This window comes from Gorilla gorilla, chromosome 22 (genome assembly GCF_029281585.2).
Source record: "Gorilla gorilla gorilla isolate KB3781 chromosome 22, NHGRI_mGorGor1-v2.1_pri, whole genome shotgun sequence".
Taxonomy (NCBI): Eukaryota; Metazoa; Chordata; class Mammalia; order Primates; family Hominidae; genus Gorilla; species Gorilla gorilla.
The window spans coordinates 46,780,899-46,801,569 of record NC_073246.2 but is presented as its reverse complement, the minus strand read 5'-3'; the positions used below and the strand labels follow the sequence as shown (position 1 = coordinate 46,801,569).

At 56.7% G+C, this 20,671-nt stretch overlaps 2 protein-coding genes across 8 annotated transcripts in view; one reads left to right on the top strand and one right to left on the bottom strand.

The window, feature by feature from the left end:
* SLX9 (SLX9 ribosome biogenesis factor) overlaps positions 1–12,909 on the bottom strand; it is a 36,560-nt gene extending 23,651 nt beyond the window's left edge. Inside the window, exons 1-2 of one of the 7 annotated variants that reach the window (XM_055373727.2) lie at positions 12,640–12,878; positions 9,018–9,126 (exon numbers count right to left, since the gene is read on the bottom strand). In XM_055373727.2, coding sequence (XP_055229702.1) covers positions 9,018–9,126; positions 12,640–12,768 — 238 coding nt within the window. In that variant the 5' untranslated portion in view covers positions 12,769–12,878. Of the gene's footprint in view, positions 1–8,972; positions 9,127–12,639 lie in introns of all 7 variants that reach the window. The other 6 variants (XM_055373729.2, XM_055373726.2, XM_055373730.2 and 3 more) reach the window with 6 other exon arrangements.
* Positions 12,893–18,112, top strand: LOC101143381 (uncharacterized protein encoded by LINC01547-like). Its single transcript, XM_031005138.3, is given in 4 exon segments — positions 12,893–15,292; positions 16,950–16,980; positions 16,983–17,212; positions 17,743–18,112. Coding segments are annotated over 4 exon segments (612 nt in total). The 5' UTR covers positions 12,893–15,226; the 3' UTR covers positions 18,028–18,112.
* Positions 18,113–20,671: the final 2,559 nt, after the last annotated feature.

Sequence of the window (20,671 nt, the reverse complement as noted above, 5' to 3'; positions counted from 1 at the left end):
GTGGGTTCAGCTGGTCTGGAAGCCCCACCTAGGGAACCTCGCAAGACAGCCTCCACGACCTGCCTACACCTCAGACAAGCACACATCAGAAAACCACAGTGCCCAGAGCCCCTGAACGTGACAGGCCGGCCACGCGCTCACAGAGGAAGGGATAGCCCCATAGCCAGGGCGGCACTCGCTGCCACCTCCCATGAGGAGCAGTGTCTGAGGAGTGAACGAGGAGAGCCTGCTGCACAGGCTCGGCCTGGGCCTTGCCAGGCGGGGTCTGGAAAACACACCAGGTGGGGTGCCAAGGGGGAGGCTGCCAGAGGCAGGGCCCTGGGGACCTCCTAGTCTCAGGATGGTGCCTGCAAGTCAGAATGAGTGCCACGCCCAGAATACAGTGGCACCTGGGGCCCCAGCCCTTCCCTGCTCAACCCTAAGCTTCCATTTGAAAACACTCAGCTGCCCTCCCACCCCAGCTGTCGATGAGGACAGTGACGTGCAGATGGCCTCAGCAGGATGCTGCCAGCCAGGCCCCACCAACCGAACATGTCAAGAACCTTAAATAGCTCCAGCCACTGAGCTCCAAGTGCCAGGTTCAGAAATAGCAACCCACATGCTCAGACACTGCCCCGCCGTCTCCTAGGCAAGGGGGCGCCCGGAGCACATGACACGGACACCCACATAGCAGCACCCCAAACGAGGGAGGGTCCCATGGGGCCACATAACCCCAACTGTCCACCCAGCCAAAAGACCTCTGCTGGGCGTGGGGCCACATAACCCCAACTGTCCACTCGGCCAAAAGACCTCTGCTGGGCACAGCATCCCCCACGGGAGGGCGGTCCTGAAACAGCTGGGGCCAGTCCTGCAGGGGAGAAGGAGGGCCCTGGGGCCAACCTTCTGGTGATGGAAGGCGGCCCCGGGAATCCCCAGGCCAGGCCCAAGGTGATCAGGCCACACACTCTGATGTGAAAGTTCCAGAAACAACTTAAACATCAGCCCTGACAGCAGACAGCTCTGATGAGGAGGAGTCACTCCCTGAGTGGCCAGGGAAGCTGCCGATTGCTGTCTGGCAAATAGAAAAAGGCAGTGGCTGAGCTTCCCGGGGGCGAGCAGCGCAAGCCCAAGACGGCGGCCCAGGGACCTCAGCGAGCCGGTGAGATCCAGACGTGCACGGCCCACAAAGGCCATACACGACGGGCGAACCCTGCTCGGACAAAGAGCAGCAAGGGCTCCTGAAGACACTGCTAGCTAAGGGCCTTTCCTGAGATGCCCCGCCCCGGTTAGTGATCGGCACGTGCAGCAGGCCTGGGCGAGAACACATGTAGGTGAGAGATGGTGCCCACACAGTGCCCTCGGGCAGTGAGAGATGGTGCCCACACAGCGCGCTCGGGCGGCTCCGGGGGCAGGGCCTGGCTTTTATCTCCCAATGTTGCATATTTGTCTATTCTGCAATGTGTGCATACGCGCTGCTTTTTCAATCATGAAATGTTATTTTCTACAGAAGTAATTTTAGGTAAAAGTTGATCCCTAACCTTCAAGTCTCAGCCACAGGCATGACAGCGAGTGGGGCACGGTGGGCAAAGACGCGGCCATTCACCCCATGCGTTGAGGACTCAGCCTCTGGATCCAGATGGTAGAGCTGGGACTTGAACAGGACGGCCAAGGGCCACATCCACAGCCTGTCCCCCTGCTTCCTCCCAGGCTGTGCAGTAAGCCAGGGCCGCCCATGCCCACTCTCCCTGCCTCTCTCCTACCTCCCTGCGCGATGCCGTGAGATGTTGGCCCCTTGGATGGCTGTGGGCTTCAATGCCACCAGGAGATGGGAGCCTCCTCTGAGCCCAGTATGGCAGCAGCCACGGTTTCATCTCAAGCTGAGTGAACAGGAGCCAGGCCATGAGACACAGGCACAGGAGAGGCTGGCAAAGCCCAGAGGAATCTTCTCCTGTGTGTTCTGCTGCTGCTGTGTGTTTAAACCATTTTTAAGGCCTTTAAATCAAACCGGCAACTTTAATCCGATGAAGGCTTAGCCTGCTGCACTGTGCCCACGACACGTGTACCCAGTCGTTGCCACGTGCTCCAGGACAGGGACCAGGTGGGGTCACCGTGATCCTCAGGCACAGGTGCAGCCCACACCCGCCTAGGCCAGTCTCTGTGCTCAAAGTTCTATGAGGATAAACCCACAGCAGTTCTACAGCAGCCCCCCGACACCCCCCTTTCGCAGATGAAGGAGCTGATCACAGAAACCCTGAGGACGCCGGCAAGGAGGTGCAGGAGGCTAGAACCCCAGAGGCCCTGGCTGGCTCCCGACTCCCACTAAGATGGGAGGAAACAGCACTATGTCTGGTCCAAGTCAAATGCCTCAGCATGGCACCATGTGACTGCGTGGCCGTGGGCCTGAGAAGCGCCACCAACAGGGCCACACTCCCAGCCGGACTGGCACAGGCCACGCCTCCGACCCCTGGTCTAGCGTCTCAACAACACGTGGCTCACAAGGATGCCTGGCTTAAGAAACAACAAGTCACTGGGCTCCCAACATACCGGCTGGCACGGCCACACTCTCCGCAGGAGCGCAGGTAAGAAGGCGCCCCACTCCCAGCCGCCGCACCACGCAGCCAAGGCAGGTGACACACAGGGAGCTGCGGCCGAGCCGAGGCCATCTGACCCCAAGCCTCGCTTCCACAGAGCCATCTCCATGTAACCTCCCCGTCAGTTTGTTCTTATTTTAACTTGGGAGTAGATATAAGCAACAAGTACATTCTGCATGGTTTCTGTCGTACCCTTGACTTCACAACTGTAAAAAAAGGTCTTAAAAAAGGGATTTTTTTTTTTTTTTGAGATACTGGAAAATAGCAGAAAATGAGCTCATTCTGTTTTCAGGCAGGCACCTGGGACTCAAGCCCAGAGACACAGGCAGGGTGGGGCAAGGCTCATTTTCTGCCATTTTCCAGTTATCTTAAAAAAAAAAAAAAAAATCTCTGAAGACAACCCTGTAACCCCAGAGTCTGTACTGTCTGATGAGGAGCTGGGACTTCCCAAGTCTCCGCTGTGCAAGGCAGGAGGGAGAGCCTGCGTCTCTATCCCGGGACTGTCCCACACCTGGGCTGACCTGACAAGGACACAGCTCTGCTGCCCTCTGCTGGCCAGATCACCAGGGCAGAGGGACGGCCAGGAAGCCAAGGTCGCGCCCTCCACCGCAGGTCCCTCCACCGCAGGTGCCTGGGGGTGGAGTGGGGTCTAAGCAGGTACAATCACCTGGGCAGCGCTCTGTGCTGACCGGGAGAGCCAGCCCTGCCCAAGGGCTGGGTGCAGGAGCTCGGAATGTCCTTGCACCACAGCCTGGTGGCCTCGTCACCCACTCCAACACGCCTGCAGACACAGACGTGTTCCACTGACAGCAGCAGCAGGTCGTACACAGCCGGAAGGCGCAGGCAGAAGCGGCAGGAGTGGCTGCCGGAGCAGCAATGGCGGCGGTGGGTGCCCTGTGCCCGGCGTCTAAGAGTAGGCCTCTGTGGCTTCAGAGCCTGGCCCCATGGTGCGCTCTGGCCTGCTGCGGCTGCACAGAGGGTTCTGGGGAGTAGGCGGGGCTGGGGCCGCGCTTTGGGGACCCGGACAGCAGTGTGGTCCCTGTGTCCACCCGGCCAAGGGTGCTGGGTTCCTCTGGAGGAGACTATGGTGCAGGGCCACCTGGGCTGCATCCCTAGGATCCACCCCACATCGGTGTGACTGCCAGGCCTGACACTCCTGACAGCCGGGCCCAGGGCCCACAATCCACTCCCTAATCAGGAGCAGCTCCCGGGCAAGGCCACAAACCGTGCGAGGGGGAGCCAGGGCTGCATGCTCCACAGAGCCAGCAGGAGCGGGAGCAAGCAGCAGCCAAGTCGGGGCTCGGGACCCTGGCCTCTCTGCACTCTTACCCTTGCAGACTCAGAGATGCCTGCTCCTGCTGCCTGGCCTCTCCCTGCTTCCAACGCCCACTCCAGTCTCAAAGGGGGATTGGGGCCGAGCCCGGGTGCTGTCAGAGCCCGGCCGGGTGTGCACACACTCAGGCCCTGCCACCTTGGCCCCCTCTCGACCTTGGGCATCAATAAGCTCTGGGAGGAAGCCAAGGCGGGGGCTGAGGGTGGCTTGGCGCTGGCCTGCAACGGCCAGACCCCACACTTGCTCACACACACACTTCACCGCTCCACGCCTGACTCCAGTCTCCCTTGGAGGCATGAGATCCAGGCCAGTAGCATGAGCTGAGCTCAGCCTGCCAGGCCAAGTGGGTGAAATGAGCCCAGTGGGCCCGGACAAAACTCAAGCAAAGGTGCCACCGGCCACAGGTATCTGGTCAGAAAAGCAACACCCCCAAAATCCTGTACCACCACCGGCGCCTCTCATGGCCCCCCTGCCCCCAAGCCGTCCACTGTGCTGTGAGCTCCCTCTCCAGCAATGGTGACAGGCCTCCCAACATCCTCTGCTCCAGGGGCCCCCAGCCCTACCCGGCTCTGAGTCCACACCAGGCCTTGCCCCACCCTGTCTGTGTCTCTGAGCTTGAGTCCCAAGTACCTGTCTGAAAACAGGTGGGCTCGTTTTCTGGTATGAAGGAACACAGAACTGGAAATCCAATTCTAAGCGTGCTCCACGACCAGCTCCCCGGACCGCCTGATGCTGCATGACCAGCTCCCCGGACGCCCGATGCTCCACGACCAGCTCCCCGGACCGCCCGATGCTCCACCACCAGATTCCCGGACAGCCCGATGCTCCACGACCACCTCCCCGGACGCCCGATCGCCCGATCGCCCGATGCTGCATGACCAGCTCCCCAGATGTCTGATGCCAAGGATTGGCGCCGTGCCCAAGGCTGGAGGATCAGCCACCACTGGACACCCGGCCGGCTGCCAGGCTCTGGTATCGCACAAGCCAGCTAGAGCTGGCCACACAGCACGCACAGCAGGTGGCACTGCGTTGGGGGAGGCTCAGGAGACGGGTGCTCACCCCGACTCTGCCACAGGTCCCTCGCCACCCCCAGAGCGGACATGGAGGAGCTGTAGCCCTGACATGGGGTCCACAGGCTGCCGCAAAGCCCCTGCATGCACAACCTGGCCCACAGGCAAAGCTGAGTCCTGCTGGGGAGGTGCAGTGGGTCTTAGAGAGCTGGGGCGGGGAGGGGACTCTAGGCCAGCCTCAGCCCTGCACCCATGCCCTCCTCCTCCCATGGCAGGAGGCTGCAGAGCTCAGAGGGTCCCTCCCAGGATGCCCGTAAGGGTAAGGCAGGCTCCAGGGCACAGGAAGGGAACAGGGGTCAGATGTGGCTTCCTGGCGAGCTGAGATTCCAAGGCCTTGAAAAAAAACACAGGAAAGATGCCACGAACTTGTTAGTCACAGGGACTAACAAGCCCCACCACTTCCCAGGGCTAGATGGGGAGAGGAGGGGCGCAGATGGGCACACGGGTGTCCACCAGGTGATGGGCCACAGCCTAGACCCCTCCCCTGGGCCACCCGGCTCCTTGGCCAGAGATGCAGCATGCAGTGCTATTCCTGACTCAGGCCAGGGCACAGACGATGAGACACATCTTGGGAAGGCGGTGTCGCACTAAGCCAGGCAGACAGGCACCCACAGGCCGCCACCTCACCTCCATAGCCAGGCGGGTCATTGAAGGGTGGCAGCCAAGTCACAGGATGCAGTATCTGCATGACATGGGCACTCAGGCCCCAGCACAAGCCTGGGGTGGGGTGGGGGTAGGGACGCAGGACACCAGCCAATCAGGAGCTGAGGAGACCACACCAAAAAAACAGAACTGTTCCTGGAGAGAGGGAGGAACATGGTGAGGAGCAGCCAAGATGCAAAGGACCCCACTGAGGCGCCTGGATACCTCAGAGGCCTGAAGAAAAGGGGCTGGGGCCCCCAGACCAGGGCAAGCCCCTCCGCCTGTGGGGCTACTCCTCTAAGGGTCTGCAGGTCCCACCCATGAGGGTCTGTGGGCCCTGCCACCCTGCCAAGCTGGTGCTTCACATCCCAGGGCAGGGGAAGTGGAGGCCTGTCCCTCCGTCTGAGCCCTCTGTGAGGTCCGATGGTCCCCTTCATCCAGCCTGGGGCTCTTCAGTGCAGAAAACCCACAGCAGGGCGGTGGAAGGAATATGCACCAGAACCCTGGGCTGAGAGCCACAGCCAGAGACGGCTGGCCAGAGGCCTCGCTCCAGGAGGGCTGTAATGGGGGCCCACGGCGATGAGCTCAGAACGCCCCTCCCACAGGACAGCCACCTGGAACGCACCTCAGGGACAACCTCCAAGGCACCATTTTGGAGCACCTTCTCCTGAATCCCCCTGGGGCACCAAGGCAGAAATCACAGCCATGGGCAGTGCACAAAGCCACCGGCTCCTGGCCAGAACCACTAAGTGCCTCCCCAGGCCAAGGCTCCTCCCCAACACCCAAAACCCTGACCCTGCCACACGGCTCAAATAATTCCCATTCTTGTGCCCCTCAAGGCGGGCTATGGGAAACACCTGCACACAAGCAGGAAGCGCCAGAACTGGCCACGCTACAGTCCGGTCAGCACAAGCTTTAAGATTTTTATGCACAAATAAGGGTATGTGAACTAAGAAAAAAATTAATTACCCAACGGACTCACAAACAATAGAATCTTCAAATTTTTTCAACTTATTGTTCAATTATTTCAAGAAAACATTCCTATGCTCTACTCTGATAACGTAGTTCTGAAATTTGAAATCAATCTTTGACATTGTAAAGTTCAAGCTTCTACCCTCTCCCACCAGTTACTCTAAATTAATGAGGTTTGAACTTACAAAAAACAAAGACAAGGCCAGGCGTGGTGGCTCACACCTGTAATCCCAGCACTTTGAGAGGCCAAGACAGGCAGATCTCTGAGGTCAAGAGATCGAGACCATCCCGGCAACAGGGTGAAACCCCATCTCTACTAAAAATACAAAAATTAGCTGGGCGTGGTGGCATGTGCCTGTGGTCCCGTCCCCACTACTCAGGAGGCTGAGGCAGGGGAATCACTTGAACCCAGGAGGGCGGAGGTTGCAGTGAGCCAAGATCATGCCACTGCACTCCACCCTGGCGACAGAGCAAGACTCTGTCTCCAAACAAACAAACAAACAAAAAACAAACAAACAAAAACAAAGATCCAGCGTGGCTCAAAGGAGAGGCCACAGGGCTGCTGGGCACGACCTCAGCCCAAGAACGCTGCGAGGCCAGATGTTGCTAAAGAGGAGTTTCCCTGGTAGGCAAGACGGGTCGTGAGCGTGACGTCTCCCTAAATTAGGAGGGGAAGAGGGGACGTGACAGTCAGTGCAGCAGGTGACCTTGGGGACCAGATGAGCCACAGGGGCTTGAAGGGAGAGGGCCAAGAAAAGGCAGAGGAAAGAGGCTGCTGTGTGAAAGAGCTCTGAGAAGCTCAGGCCAGAGCCAGGTCACTGAGACCCACGACTCCCATCCCCTTGGGGACAGCCTTAAAGGCCTTGTCAGCAACCAGGGACACAGCTCGGGCGGACCACCCACATCAAGCGTTCCTGGCTGGAAGGCACAGCTTCTCTCTGGAGTTACCTGGCCTGGTCAGCTCACCAGGTCCTCCTTGGAGAGAAGGAGCAGGAAACCAGCACTGGTTAAATGTACCTGGATCTTTCTAGAGGCACAGTGAGGCCCTCAGCATCTATGAGCTATGTCTGTCGCTGCTTTGTGGACAATGGAGCTAAGGGTCACAGCGCACCCATCATCACATGACTTGCGCCCAAGGAATTAGGGCTGGCCCACCTCTGGGCAGCTGCAAAACCCACTCGTCCCCAGCCTTCCCACCAGACCAGCCTCGTTCAACAGATGCAGAGCGGGCGCCTCCACAGCCTTCACTGCACTGTTTTAAACGTTTCACACCAACTACCTCATCTCAACCTCAAAACTGCCAGAACTTAGGAGATAAATACTGTTACCTCCTTTGACAGGTGCAAAGCCCAGGCCCAGAGCGATCAAGTGTCCAGCCAGAGGCTACCAGGCGGTGAGGGGCAGAGGCCCAGAGCCCACGATCTTAACGGGCCATCTACAGGACCCAGACCCGGCTCCTGCCCTGTCCTGGCGCTCCCAGCTCTGCCGACTGTGAAGCCACGTGCAGTCTTCACTGTCACACTGGTGCCCTGAGCTCTGCCCCCACAGCCAGGCCCTCTCCCTCCCCAACCTATGGCTTCCCGAGGCTGTCAAGATGTAAAAAGTATTCCTTGTGCTCCTCACCGACTCCCTTAGATGAGTGAAGGAAGCTTTTTCCTGGATTTATCCCTGGGGAGTGACACTGCTCACCATCCTCCAGCCAGAAAGTCAACACTCCTGGCATTGACCATGGTGGCCGGGAACTCTCTAAAACACCTCAGACTCAGTAGGAGGTGCAGGGGGACTGCGTTCCCTGCTAAGCTCCGGACACTGGAGTGAGTGGGAGTTCCCAGACCCTCTCACTGGTCAGGCTGACGTGTGTGCTGCAGGGCTGCAAGGAGCACAACCAGGAGACGGGGAAGGGCTGCGCATGGATCTGATGAAACTGAGAGGACCCTGCTTCGGCTTCAGGATCTAAACCCTCAAGAGTTATTTGTACAAAATGATAAGCAGCTAACCTCTGCAACACATAAAGCACCTGTTTAAGAAAAGGATCAAAACTGCCCCAAACATACAGACAGACCACGAGAGAATCAGCACACACGGAGAAAACAGTTCAAACCCTGTTGGTCACCAAAGCCCAAGTTCCTGTGGCTTCAGCGTGGCTGCCAGGACGCAGAGCAGTTCTTGCAGAGCTGCGGGGACATGATGCAGCCCAGGGGCAAAACCACAGCCGCAATCTACTCTGGGGAATCGCCCCAAGGAACAGCCAGGGGCATCCCTTGCTCAAGGACATTGGCAGGTACAGGTTAGCTGGAAAGCTGCTGAGACCTCGGGTGCGTGAGGGAACAATCCCAGATCTGCTGGGTATCAGCATGGTAACCCGTGCACTCGAGCCTGCCTCACCTCTCCTGACGGAAGGGACGCTCCGTGCACTCGAGCCTGCCTCACCTCTCCTGACGGAAGTGACGCTCCTCACGTCCAGCTCCAGCTTCTGCACCAAGGCGCTGGGGTCTATCTTGGTCCTGGCAAAGATGTTGGTGTTGATGAACGCCCAGTCCTAACGTCCCCAACAAAAACGGACGAAAAGAAGAGGTGTGAGACTTGCTCTGTGGTTTCAGAGGGATGTTAAAGGTGAGGAGAAGATGGAGGACAAGAACCTGGATTCCCCAGCTTCTCTGCCCGGGAGGACCTGGGGGAAACAACCCTCACCTCCCAGAGCAGGAGCCTCCGGTTCCAGAGCTCCAGGGCAGACCTGCAGCGCCCAGGCCCACCTGCTCCCTGCCTTCAATCACCAGACGGGCTTCACTCCTGGTTCTTCAGGAGTCAGGACCAGTATCTCAAGAACCAAATTTCCTTCCCAACCATTTCGTCTTACTCTTTCTACAACATTCTCCTGTGTCACAGAAGAAACCTGCAGCTGAGCAGATTAAGGATAGGCAGCTCCCAGCCTGCCAGCTCTTTCAGCTCAGACTGACCACATCCCATCAGAACTAGTCATCTCAGCAGCCTCTCTGCCAGGTCTGGTTCTGAGCCACACTCATCCCTGCATGAAGATTTCAGTTCCTCCAAGTCAGCTGCCGACCACACTGTGAGGAGACAGAACCCCCCCGTCCCTGACCCCCGTGCTGCCCAGCCCATTCATGTGCAAGCCTCACTGACCTTGGCAGGGAAGGCAGCATCGACCTCAACAGAGGTTTCTGAAGGGGGTCAGAATACGCCACCCCAAAACATGTCACTTTGGCAAAATAATTATTTTGAGCTAAAGGCACTTAAAAATATAGCAGGTACCAAGAGGGCATATTAACCCCCTCCCTGTTTTTCCTGAAAGGAGATAAAACTCCCATATGGAAGATGCCCTCCTACACCAGAAGGCAAGTGACATTCTTATCATCAGGCACGGATCAGAGAAGCCAAGAGCGCTCTGTACAGACACACCTGGTGAACACAACCCCTCCCCTCCTGCAGCCTCCCCACATGGTTTAGTTTTCCACAACCGCCTCCGTTCAACCTCTCACCCTCTCAAAGAAGCACAAAGTTCTCCCACTTCCTTGTCTTCATTTCCTTATAAGGCTCCCATGTCACATAAAACTTCAATGAATGGGTACGCTTTTCTCCTGTTAATCTGTTTTATGTAATTCTAAATCTCAGGCCCAACCTAAAAACCTTGAAGGTAGAGGTAAAATATGGCCTCCCTCACATTACAGAGGAGACAAAATGCAGATGAGGTAGAAGGCAGCCAGGGCACCAAGAGGTGCCAGGCTGGACTGCAACTCCCCAGGTGCCCTCACCCACAGCACCTGAGGGAGAAGTCCTTGGTCTCCCTCACCCACAGCACCTGAGGGAGAAGTCCTTGGTCTTGGAGGGTTACGTGGCAGGGACAGAAAAGTCGGTACGTGGGAAAATATCAGACTCACGGGGGAACAGTGCTGGAGACCAGGGCAGCCTTCAGATGGACAGGCAGGTGGCTGAGGCAGCACAGGTAGGCTGAGGCCTCATAGGCAAACAGGGACCAGGTGGGGACAAGGGGTGCAGCATGCAGCCTTCCAGATCATGAATGTATGTTGGTATACGGCAGACGACTGCTTTTCCCACTGTACCTGGGACATTCTCCATTGTAGCACTTTATATCTCATTAATGCATATTTTTGGAGCTTAATAAAAAAATGCTGGCACAGGTTTCAATGAGCCAAGACAACTAAGGGCACGCCCCTCTCCTGCTAGTAGAGAGAGATGTCACCTGAGAAGCTGAAGCTGCTCCTGCCCCATCTCTGGTGTCCTGACATGGAGCTCCTGCCCAGGAGCGGTAGGCTGCAAAAAGGAAGAACTCCATAGCTCTGCCAGAGGGGACTCACTTTGTCTGGAGCTCAAGCGAGGGCTCTCACGCCTAAGGGTGTTGTTGACCAGGAAGGAGCTCTGGGTGGTGACGGATGCAGAGGGCACGGTGCCCAAGGCTCCTGGGTAGACAGTAAGCCCCTCTGACCCAGGAACAACTCCTAGGAAGTCGCATCCCTGGCAGTCTGGAGGCTGTGCGCATGTTCAAGGACGCACCCTGCCAGGAGTGAGCAGAGGGACTCTGTAAGCTACTAGTCCTTGGCTGTGCCTCTGAGGGCAGAAACAAAGGTCAAAAATGTGAACACGCTGAACCTGACAGCCACCTCCAAGCCAGAGGTATCCAGTGGTAAAAGGCAAAAACCCACTGGCCAAGGAGGCTTTAAGAACAATTGCTGACCAGTGAGGAGCTTAAGCAGATCCATCTAGCCAGGCTAAAAGAGGAAAACAGGAAGAAAAAAAAAAAAAAACCAAGTAGGCACATCAGAGGCTGCACACAGCCAGAAGGGGACAAGGAGAGAGGTCACATAGTTCAGTTCCAGATCAATAAACAAAGTAATCAAGCAGATACTAATCCCTGGTTGCTACAGGACTATCCAAAATGCCCAATTTTCCACAAAAAGTGATACATTCAAAGAAGGCCCACCTGCTCCTACCTGCCAGCATGAGCCAGGCAACAGAAACTGCTTTGAGCAGCCCACATGTAAAGAATTCAGAGTAGGCATTATAAATATTTCTAAGGACTAAAAGAGACCGTGTCTGAAGAACTAAACGAAGGTATAATGGCATTCTCACACCAAACAGAAAACATCAGTAAAGAGAAATTATTTTTAAAATGAGGAGGAACAGGAGAAGAGAAAGAAAGTAAATAAATTCTGGAGTCAAAAAAATGAAAATTTCACTGGAAAGTTTCAAAAGCAGCTCTGGGCTGGCAGAACATCAGTAAACTTGAATTAAGATAGATTATGCCATCTGAAGAAAAGAGAAAAACTGAGTGAACAGCGCCTCAGAGCACTGTGGGACACCATTAAGCACGACGTACATATTTATAATGGAAGTATCCGAAAGAGAGGAGTGACAGAAACGGGCAGAAAAAAATATTCAAGGAAATAATGGCTGAAGACTTGCCAATGTAACGAAAAACATTAACCTACACACGCAAGAAGCTCAGTGAACACGCAAAATAAATGCAAAGATACCTACACCAAGACACATCGGTCAAAATATTTAAGGCAAAAGCCAAAAAAAAAAAAAAATCCTGAAAGCAATAATTCCATTCACATGCAGTGTCTAGAATAAAGACAGAAGGTAGATTCGTGCTTGCTTAGGGCTGAGTGGGATGGGGATACAGGCAGCTGACTGCTAAAGGGAACGGGGTCTCTCTTCAGTTTGCTCTCCGTTCTTCTCTAACTCTGGGAAGGTCCTTTCCTTTCCTGGGAGCTCAGTGCGATTCAGGAACCTCTGGGGTCCGCGTGGCAACCCTGGACCGCAGCGGGAGCTTCCTGGCTCTCTCCCCTCCCCGGGAGCGGCGCGAGTCCGTGTGCCCAGGACGGCAGCGCAGAGCGGAGCCTCGGAGTTTACGACGCTTCGCGAAGCAAGAAGGTCGCGTCTGTAGCGCAGCAAACGCCCGCAGAGCCCGAGGGAAGGCCGGGGTCGCGGAACCCTCCCGGAGGCGGCGCCCCGCAGCTCACCCGCCCTCGGACCCACGCGGCAGCCCCCGGCCAGCGCCTCCCCAACTCACCTTCCCCGCGGCCGAGGCCGGCGGAGGGGTCGCCTCCGGGGCAGGGGGCGCGGGGCCGGGGGCGGCCTCCCCTTTCGGCCTCACGGCAGCCTGGTGCACTCGGGCGCGCAACCCCCTCACTTTCCCCATCTTCCCGGCGGAGCACGGCGAACGTGCGGAGCGCCTCCCGGAAGCTGGTCCTGCGTTCTCGCCGCCCGGCGGAAACAGGAGCCGCGGCTGCCGGGAGCCCCGCGGGCGCCGGAAGTACCCGGAAGCGGCTCGGGCGGGCGCAGGGTCGGGGGTGTAGGGTGGCGGCGCTCCGCCTTTCACCGACGCACCTGGGAGAAACAGACCGGAGGACGCGGGTGGCGCGGAGCACGAGAAGCAACGAGTTTCTGTCTAGATCGTGGGGGACCCAAGCCCGGGGTTGCGTCCAAGGTCGGGGATGGAGAGGACGCGACCCCCGCGGCAGTCGAGATGGCCTTTTTAAAATTCTATATTTGAGAAGGAGTCTCGCGCTGTCGCCCAGGCTGGAGCGCAATGGCGCGAAATCGGCTCATTGCAGCCTCGACGTCCGGGACTCGAGCGATCCTCCCGCCTCAGCCTCTCGAGAAGGTGGGACCACCGGTGGGCACCGCCACGCCCGGCTAATTTTTACTAATGTTTTGCTAGAGCCGGGATCTTGCTGTGTTGTCTGACTGGTCTTAAACTCCTGGGCTCCAGCGATCCTCCCTCCTCGGCCTCCCAAAGCGCTGGGATTACAGGCATGAGCCACACTGCGCCTGGCCAAGCTAGTGCATTTTAATTGACCTTCACTTCATGTCAATTTATTTTTTACACTATTCCATTTAGTCCTCAGAACAGTTCCTTAGAATTGGGTATTGCTCCGTTTACGTGGGAAACATAGCAGCGAGGTAACGGGCTGGGTCCCGTGCTGGGAACGGGAGCCCTGCTCATCTGACTGCTTGCACCCTGTGCTGTCTATGCTGGGCGTACTGGGGGGCGTTAGGGAAGAGACCACAGGTACGATGCAATGCCTGTCCTCAAGGAGCCCATTGCTCTCATGGGAACACAAAGCTGACAAACTATGGAACAGGCTGTGGCTGGGGGCCATGAAGGAAGGCTGCCAAGTCTGGGCCCAGCCAGGTAGCAGCCACACCTCTATCTACCCTGCTCCCCAACACTGGGCACCAGCACTCGCCTGCCCAGGACCCACAGTGAAAACCCACCCACAAAAAATGCACTTTGGAGAAGAGTAGCAGGTCCCAGGCAGAGCCAGGGCCACCTCTCAGAAAGGACATCAAGTTTCTCGCCCAGCTGAGAGATGGACAGATGACAGCACAAGCCACTCACAGCCCAAGGTGATAGACTCTAGGATATATTCAAGGCTGAGCAACTGGCTTCAAGTCGTGTCTACTTACATATTCAAAGACCTACTGAGCATTCACAAGTCATTCTTTTTACGCTCCAACTAGCCGTGTTCTCAACCAGTCTACCTAGGAATGCTGTTGGCTGTGAAAACTCCAGAGATGAAAACTCCAGAGGCTGGTATCTTTAGAGTTCCTTCATGGTGCGTTCAGCATCTGAGCCTAGCGACTCTTGAGGTGAAAGCGCTCATCTTTTCTTTTTGGTGAGAGAGTCTCACTCTGTCGCCCAGGCTGGAGTGCAGTGGCGCAATCTCAAAGTGCTCATCTTCATGTACTTTGGATGCCGGTGAATGCCTATTGTTTCAGCCAGCTGGATCACTTTACCTGTTAACCATTCCAATGTGAGTTTACTTCATGGAATTGTGCCTGTTTTTAAAGAACATATTCTGGCTGGGCGAGGTGGCCCACGCCTGTAATCCCAGCACTTTGGGAGGCTGAGGCAGGTGGATCACCTGAGGTCAGGAGTCTGAGCCCAGCCTGACCAACGTGGAGAAACCCCATCTCCACTAAAAATACAAAATTACCCAGGCGTGGTGGCACATGCCTGTAATCCCAGCTACTCAGGAGGCTGAGGCAGGAGAATCGCTTGAACCGGGGAGGCAGAGGTTGCAATGACCCAAGATCGCACCGTTGCACTCTGGCCTGGGCAACAAGAGCAAAACTCCGTCTCAAAAATATATATATATATATTCTTTAAAGATCAGTCTCCTCTTCCACTGCCAGCCCAGTGTTTGAGACTGCTATGGTTTGAATGTTGGTCCCCTCTGAAACCCATGTTGAAATGTAATTGCCATCATACTAGTATTAAGATGTGGCACCTTTAAGAGGTGATTAGGCCACAAGGACTCTACCGTCAGGAAAGGGTTAATGTTGTTATCATGGGAGTGGGTTTGTTATCAAAGTATTTTTCATAAAAGGACTAGTTTGCCCCCCTTTTGGCACACTCTTGCCCTCTCTTTGCTGTTCCACCATGGGATGACACAGCAAGAAGGCCCTTGCCAGTCGCCAGCCCTTCTGTCTTGGACTTCCCAGTCTCCAGAACCATGAGCCAGTAAATTTCAGTTCATTATATAAATTACCTAGTCTGTGGCATTCTGTTATAGCAGCACAAAACAGAGTAAGACAGTGACAAAGATACTCACCTGTACAAAGGAGGAAGCTTCAAAAGAAGCCATTCATGTATGGGGTGGGACTGCAGAAGGACCACAGTAGAGAATCCCTCACCAATAAGGAACTGTGTTAATCAGGTAACTAATTAATTTAAAAAAAAAATTAAGAGACAGGGTCTCACTCTGTTACCCAAGTTGGAACAGTGGTGCAATCATAGCTCACTGTAACGGTGACCTCCTGGGCTCAAGTGATCCTCCCATCTTAGCCTCCTGAATAGCTGGGAACACAGGCATGTGCCACCACACCTGGCTAATTTTTTGGGTTTTTTTTTTTTTGTAGAGACACAATCTCCCTATGTTGCCCAGGCTGATCTTGAACTCCTCGGCTCAAGCAGTCCTCCCACTTCAGCCTCCCAAAATGCTGAGATGACAGGCATGAGCCACTGCCATGTGGCCCCAGATTTTCTTTTTTAAAAAGTCATATATGTACATGATACTGTAGGGGAGGCAAATATCCACCTCCCTCCTCTTAGGTTCCTGGCTGGGCCTGGGAACTAAGTTGAAATCAGATGGATTAACAAGAGAAATGTATACAAATTTAATGTCACTTTTATGTCACACAGGACCCTCCTAAGGAAGCAGAGACCCAAAGAAGTGACGAAACCTATGTGCTTTTGCAGGAGGCTGAACAAAGAGGCAGTTGTGGAAAAGTAAACCGTGTGGGGAGGCTTAAGAACGACAGAATTACTTTAATTACTTTAATGTCTGTACAGAATTCTGTCGGCTATGACGTGCTTCCCTGTAGAGGAATCTTTCTTTGCCCGGTACAGGGAAGGCATCTTTCACCTGAGCGTTCTTATCTCCTGTCTTCAGGAAGAAAAGGAGAGATCCGATGATGCTCTTGCCTGTGCCATTTTTCAAGTGCCTTAGGTAGAAGTGATTCTTATGTCAAAGTGGCAGAGTGAGCCACCCTTCGATCCCAATGGAAACGTCCTAAAAGATGTTGACAGTGAACAGTTCCCCTTCCCCCCCGATGCCAGAGCCTAGTTCTCTGCCCACTTGAAACCATGATTATGGGTTTCCTATCGTCATTCTGTAGACTTTTATACAAAAAGAGTTTTATCTGTGAGAAAATATTTTTCAGTGATCCTGTTCTTCACACCAATTAAACCTGACTGTTCCCTGCTCCGCGCCTGGCTTCTCTCACGTCATAAAGATCTTACCGTTTGCCCCTCATTCCTCCTGGCACTCCATAGCGTCTGCAGAGGACACTGGATGTGACGTGGCTCCATCAGTTCCCACGTGGCTTGTTCCCTCTCTCCTGCTGTAACTGACATGCTGGCATGCACATTGCCTTATACATACAAACAGAAGCTTTCCAAAGAGAAGTTTCAGGAAATTCACAGTGGAATGTTTGGCAGTTGGTGTATATAAAAAGCTCAGGCCTGGCCGGGTGCAGTGGCTTACACCTGTAATCCCAGCACTTTGGGAGGCCGAGGCGGGCAGAGCACGATGTCAGGAGATAGAGACCATCCTGGCTAACACGGTGAAACCCTGTCTCTACTAAAAATACAAAAAATTAGCTGGGCGTGGTGGTGGGCGCCTGTAGTCCCAGCTACTCAGGAGGCTGAGGCAGGAGAATGGCATGAACCGGGGAGGCGGAGTTTGCAGTGAGCCGAGATCACACCACTGCACTCCAGCCTGGGCGATGGAGCGAGACTCCGTCTCAAAAAAAAAAAAAAAATAAGTAAAAATAAAAAACTCAGGCCTGCTGCTCCCTTCGTGTTGTACCCAGGAGTGGCCAGAAGGCTCCTCTCCAGGCCTCACAGGGGAAACACTGGTCTAGTGAGAGACCTGGGTCCTGCCCATCAGGACCGAAGCGGCATGCGCGAGGATCCTGCAGGCCAAGAGACAACAGCGATTACAAACCCCAGCCCCAGCCTTGCAGCTGACCTTGCAGGTGACGCCCTGCCTGGGTGTCTCGGTGCAGCTGCACATCAGGGGCCTCTGCTGGACAGAAGCTCTGAGTCCACACTCAGCCCCCAGGCGCTGGAGCTGGTAGGTGACACGTTGCACTCTTATTTGGGATTCTGCTACCTCTTTCTGTTCAACAAGTGAAGCCTCAGAATGCAGAGAGGGGGCTAGGAGAGGCCCCTGCAGACATGCTGGGCCTCATGGGGCCTCACGGCTGTCCAGAGCCAAACCATGCGGTGCTGCTCTGCTCCAGCCATGGCCAGTGGTGAAAGGGACAGAGGGAATCACTGATGCCTGCAAGGATGCTCTGACCCCTCAGGAAGGCTGCCCAGGTGCCCACCTTCAGGGAGACCCACAGATGCCCCATGCTGGGGGGGCACAGTATGAGTGGCTGAATCCTTGCAGAGCCAGTGCTAGGCTTGGACCCCTGCAGATGCAGGGGGTGCCCCAGCGAGGGTCTCCATGGACTCCGAGGCTGCCTCTGCCCTGGACTGTCTCCTCCTCCTGCTCTCTCCTCTCTGTCCCTGGAGTGGTGTGTGCTGGCTCTAGGTCAGTAGGAGGCTTCATTCAGAAATGCCTTTCAGCATGCTGCCCAGACCACGTCTCTGTTTCAGGAGCACTACCACGTGAGGGGATGCTGCCGTGGCTGCACCAGCTTCAGCCCTTTCCCTGCACCGAGATGTCCCAGTGAGCAGCTGGGTGCTCACAGTTCCCGTTGGGCCATCAGAGGAAGATCAAAGATCAACCCTCCCCCATGGGCTCCTGCCTGCCTGCCAGGTGGGTTTCCTGCCTGTCTTCCAGCCCCCAAGAGCTCCACGGACTCTGCCGGTAGCTGCTTTAAAGGAGGGAGTGAGTTTTCTGATCCTCTGGACATCCCTGGGGCTGGAGCTATGAGCTGAGCCATAGGAGAGCCAGCCCAGCTCCCTGGGGGTTGGGGGCTGTATCTCTCCATCCCTTAGTAAAAATACAGCAACTCCCAACTCAGAGTCGAGGGTCAATAGTCACAAAACCTTGGTGCAGCCTGGAACAGGCATAGAGGTCTCAGCAGAGCTGCCCAAGGACAAGACCTAAGATCCAGCAGGGAACTATGTAGTCACCCCGAGAGGCCCAGCTCTCTCCGTGAGCTCTGGGCCTAGGGTGGGGGTGGTTGTCGGTTCTGCGCGCACTGTTCCCCCTACATGATGGGTCCATCCCACTTGGCTTCTCTCACTCGCTTCCCTCCTGTGGAGAAGCCTGTCCAGGTATCACTGCCTCCAGGAAGCTGTCTCTGATTTCTCCTGTTGAACAGTGAGATTTGCCACACCTCACATGCATCGCTCTTGTCCCTGGAATTGTAACCATAGGTTTTCCTGTCTCCTGGAGGACAAGGATGAGGGTTTTCCACTTGAGTCTCCTTGGTGGAGCCCAGCTCCTGACATACCTGGTGAAAGTTCTCAAGAGAAGAACATGGAGGAGGAATGTGGATAACAACTCTGGCTGCCTGCGTGTTCCGAGCTAGGAAGATGTAATGTCCCCACAAATGGGGTGAATGGCTTGCCTGCGTCACAGCTGTCTCAAGCCCAGGCCCTGGGCACCAGCCGAAGCCCAAGGACTAGGTCCAGAGCCACACAGCGCCAGGCCACATCCGCCTCACCTGGGACCCTTTGTGGGGTACAGTCTCCGGCCCCACCCAGACCTGCTGAATGACAGACCCCATGGCAAGGACTCAGCCACCTGCAGTTTCACAAGCCCCCAGTGGGTTCCTAGGTATGAAGACCACCGGATAGAGGCTGAACTGGCAGGAACCTGTCTCCAGCCCCTCCTCACCCCAGCCGGGCCCTGCCTCAGAGCCAGCACCCAGGACGTGGCCATGACCTGTGGACTCTACTCAATCCCTCTTCTCCCCGAGCCATGCAAAGTGTCAGCCAGCCAGGCCCCTGGAAGGCAGTCATCACCTCTTAAGGCATTGCGGGTGTCAGTCCTGCAACTGCCAGGTGCAGCACACGACCCATGTCCGGTGTTCGATAGCAGGGAGCCATGACCTGGCAACAATTCCACGCTCAAAGGGGCACCCGGGGGGCCCTGGGTCGGGGCGGATCAGCTTTCCCCGGGCACATCTGCCTCATTCCAGATCTCCAGGGCTCATGTCTGCGACAGGGAGGGAAGGCTCTGCCCTGGCCTTCCGTCAGCTCTGCCAGTGCAGGCTGGGCAGCCTGGGCTTTAGAGCTGGCTTCCGCCCACACTTTCTCCGTGAAAGGAAAACAACGCTGAGGCTGCCAAACACATCTCAGATGCGTTTTAAAAAATTCTGGTCCCCTCTCTCTGTCCCATCATCCGCCTCGGCGACTTCCTCTCTCCATGGTTCTCACCCCATACTCTGTCACTGCCACATTTTCACCTGGGCCTGGCCTTTGTCTCCACCTGAAACTCCTGAAAATCTTGAAATGGATTTCTAGGTCACTGGGGACTCCGGCAGCACATTCGGCTTCAGAAAAAAGGGTGCCCGCGGTCCCCCAGCACCTGCCCAAGCCACACCCCTAGCTTCCCTCCCTATCCCTGCAGCCTGAGGGTCCCTTCAGCCACCCCTAAGTCCCCACCTGGGCTCCTGCCCCGCCCCTGGCTAGCAGCGCCTTCTCCACCGGGGCCCCTCTGCTCACAGAGCCCCCTCACCTCCCTGGGGATGAGGGGCCAGGCCATGACCCTGAAAGCCTAGCCCTGGCCTTGACCTCCCAGGAGCAGCCCTCCCCGCCCTCTCCCGGCCCCGGCCCCGTCCTCTGCTGCTGGCCTCTGGGTCGTGCCCCGCAGACTGAGCTGCGCTTGGGGGTCCTGGCGGCCTGGGCCGTCCCGCACCGAACCCAGGCGGTCGGAGCCCGGCGGGGAGGCGCGAGGTCCTTCTCGGGGCTCCTCCGACGCCTTCTCGAGTCGCCTGAGGGCGCTGCTTCCCCGCGGCCGCCCCGGGTTTCTGCGGAGCCGGGGCCTTAGCCTCCGCTCTCGGGAGATCCAGCGAGACCCCGGGGAGGCCGCTGGGGAGGCGCGGGCTCTGCTCCCGGGTGCCGAACGCACCGGCTGCCCCTCAGGAGGGACGGCGACCTCCACCCACGGCGCTGGCGCCCGCACGGCCGCTCCTCCCGCTCCCGCAGCCTGGACGCCTCCCGAGGCCGCCCCGCCGGGCCCCACGCGCGGCCCCATCCACAGGCCAGGACTGCCTTCCCGGAGCTGGCGGCCCCCAGCCTGGAGGACCCGGCCCCAGACGCCCGCCCAGCCCTCCCCAGCCCACTCTGGCCCCGCAGCCCCCGCCTGGCCTGAGTGCGGGTCTGTGGCCCCGGCCTTTCCCGGGGAAGGAAAGCTCCCTTCACGCGCCCCAGGGAGGCGGCCAGGCTCGGAGCGTGGAATCCCTGCCCGCCGCGGACCGCAGGTTTTGGGCAAGCTCTGGCCTTCCTGAGCCTCAGTTTCCCCATCTCTACAATGGGGACGGCAGGGGTTTTTCTGGGGACCCCCAGGAAAAGCTCCAGGAAGCGCCTACTCACAGCGCGTGCTCAGTGGTGGCCCCGGAGCTGGCAGGGA